This window comes from Propithecus coquereli, unplaced genomic scaffold (assembly GCF_000956105.1).
Source record: "Propithecus coquereli isolate 6110/MARCELLA unplaced genomic scaffold, Pcoq_1.0 Scaffold59, whole genome shotgun sequence".
In the NCBI taxonomy this organism is placed as follows: Eukaryota; Metazoa; Chordata; class Mammalia; order Primates; family Indriidae; genus Propithecus; species Propithecus coquereli.
Genome location: NW_012151840.1, coordinates 3,519,987 through 3,523,158, shown reverse-complemented (window position 1 = coordinate 3,523,158; position 3,172 = coordinate 3,519,987). Strand labels below are relative to the sequence as shown.

The 3,172-nt window shown below is 34.9% G+C and overlaps 1 protein-coding gene across 1 annotated transcript in view; it reads right to left on the bottom strand.

Moving 5' to 3' along the window:
- The window catches only part of NUP210L (nucleoporin 210kDa-like), a 135,334-nt gene that overhangs the window by 91,679 nt on the left and 40,483 nt on the right, over window positions 1–3,172 (bottom strand). Inside the window, exon 15 of the mRNA XM_012658497.1 lies at window positions 1,328–1,549. Coding sequence (XP_012513951.1) covers window positions 1,328–1,549 — 222 coding nt within the window. The remainder of the gene's footprint in view (window positions 1–1,327; window positions 1,550–3,172) is intronic.

Here is a 3,172-nt window from a genome sequence, read left to right as displayed (position 1 = left end):
AAAAAAAAAAAAAAAAAATTGAAAATAGAATTACCATATGATCCGGCAATTCCACTTCTGGATATATATTCAAAAGAATTAAAAAGAAGGGTCTTGAGCATATAGTTGCATACCTATGTTCACAGCAGCATTTTTCATAATTGCTAAAACTTACTATGAGCAACCCAAATGTCCATCAAAGGATGAATGAATAAGCAAAATATTGTTTATACATGTAATAGAGTATTATGAAGCCTTTAAAAGGAAGGAAATTCTGACATATGCTACCTTGAAAACATTATGCTAAGTAAAATAAGCCAGTAAAGAAAAATACTATATAATTCCATTTATATGAGGTACTTAGTCAAAATTATAGAGATGGAAAGTAGAATGGCAGTTGCCAGGAGCTGGAGTGAAGCATGAACGGGGAGTTATTTTTTAATGGGTATGGAGTTTCAGATTTGTAAGATGAAAAGAGTTATGGAGGTGTATGGTGGTGATGTCTGGACAACATTGAGTGTATTTAATACCACTGAACTGTGCACTTAAAAATGATTATGATGTTAAGTTTTATGTGTATTTTACCACAATAAAAATTGGGGGGAAAAGGAGGTGATTAGGCCTGAAATTACTAATAGCTAGTCATACATAAAGTTAAGTTCACTATAAATATTAGAAAGAAGCTTAACTGATTATAACACATTCTTACTAAGTTAAAATCTGACATTGATTCCCTGTTTGCTGGCTAGCCATGCTGTGTTTCAGTCATACCTTGAATTCTCAACCTTAGTCAAATTGTAAATCTTTGTTATTGGTTTGATTGAAGCATGGTACAGCTGTGAATGAGAACTATGCAAATCCATCACTACCTCTAAAAATAATCGAAACTAATTCAACTGATAGAGGGCAACATTCTTATTACCCTTATCAGCATAGATCCAACTGGTTCTTCAAAATTTCTAATCACAGATGATACTTCAGTTTCCCTTCCTTGAATTCTTTGAAAGTGGGAAACCAAATATCCTCTAGATAACAAGTAAATAAATCACAACAATAAAGATATTGAAAATAATGCGAAACAAGCTCATTACTACAAAAAGATCTTCAATTGTTTAGTTAGTGAACTATTAGAATTCTCAGATGAGCAAACTGAAATCTTTGGGTACATGGAAAGGATAAATTTAAATGTTTAAATATAAGGTTTAAAAAAATCCTTTGATCAATAATGAGAATTTTCCTATCTAGTCCATGAACTAAATCCACTGGATTCTAAAAAGGAATGGCTGGAAATACAAAAGATTTGGAGTATTGTACTAAAGAAAATGTTAGAAAAACACTATTTTCCTACTTGTTCCCCTAAATCCAAGCACAGGACCCGGTAGATGTACTGGTTCTGTTTTCTCTTAGCTGGCAGCCGGACTTGTGTTACTCCAATCTTCTCCATCTTCTCCACGCTCAATTCCAAAAAAAATCGGGAGGGCTCCAAGATCCATGGACGAGGGCCCCCTTCAAATACCACTTCCTTCACAGACTGCCATGTCACCAATGCCACTTCCACAGGGTCTAGAGCCTGATGACATTTAAATAAATTAATTGCTGATGGGTTAGGGAATTCAACAGTTTTCTAAACTGAAACTGGTTATCTGAATATGCTGAAAATGATGTTAGACTTAATTCGCAAATTAAGAGATAATGTATGTCATACCTCTCACCTTGGTACTAATTCAGATCCTATCATTCAAGCCTAACTGATATGTCACCTTATTTGTTAATTTGTGTCCAGTCATTCCAGATCATAGCCACTTCTGTGGCTCTGGTCCTCTAAGGTCTTATTGTATTTATCTCTACCACTCATTTGTACACCGCCTAATGTTATTTAAACATGTCAAATACTATGTATAAGTCTAATAACTCTTTTTCTTTTGAGATGGGGTCTTGCGATATTGGCCAGGGTAGTCTCAGACTACTAGGCTCAAGCGACCCTCCTGCCTCAGCCTTCTGAGTAGCTGAGATTACAGGAGCAAGCCACTGTGCCTGGCCTAATAATTTTTTTTGTGTTCTATAGTTATATAAACTCCTTAAGAAGAAATAGTATCTTATAACTAATTTTTTAAAAGAATTTCTCTTCCTTAGTGGGATTTAGTACAATGTTGTACACATAAAAGATATTGTATAAATAACTGCATAAACATTTTTTTCGAGACAGGGTCTCACTTTGTCACCCGGGCTAGAGTGTGGTAGTGTCATCATAGCTCACTACAACCACAAACTCATTATTATTGAATATAATTAAAATTAAATATTCCTATCTCTAATGGTAGCATTGAATAATTTATATACAACTCAACAAATATTCACTGATGGCCCATCGAGGATATAGTAATACAAATCCAAACAAGGTCTTACCTCACAGTGGAGCTCACAGTCTGGGAAAGACATAATTGGAGTAGGTAAAGAGCATAATGAGTGTTACAAAAAGACACATTACAGAGTGCTATAGAAGTCTTTTAACAAAAGAAATGAACATAGTCAGAGGTCTCATGGAAGGCCTCTCTGAGAAGGTAAAACGGAAATTATTCCTTTTTCTTAGATGTATAGTCCAAAACTAATCAGAACAATTGAATTGAACTGATATGTAAAAGGACAAATTGAGAACAGGACTATGTAGTGAAACATAATAGTGAGTACAGTGGTATAACAAGGTATAACACATATATTTTTAAACATTTTTTTCAGCATGTAAAGGGACAGATACATGACTAAAGTACTAAGTAGAAAAAGAAAATCACCATCTTACTTCCTTTCCTTTAAGGATGGTTTTCATTCGGGGGAGATCTGATTTGCAGACATTCAATAAATATGAAATAAGTCTAAGGACAATGATAAAAGCAAGAAGAAACCCTAATAAAACTTTACAATGAGCCACAGCCAGGCAAGTAGGATGATTCATCCACCAAGGAAACTAATGAAATATACTTGAACCATATGTTTAATACACATGCTGCACAATCTGCAATGAGGGCAACTTAAAATGCAAATTTTAATGAGCAAATTATCTTTTTTTTTTTTAAATTAAAAACTTACCTTGCGGCCGGTGGCTCACGCCTGTAATCCTAGCACTCTGGGAGGCCGAAGCGGGCGGATTGTTTGAGCTCAGGAGTTCGAGACCAGCCTGAGCAAGAGCAAGACCCCG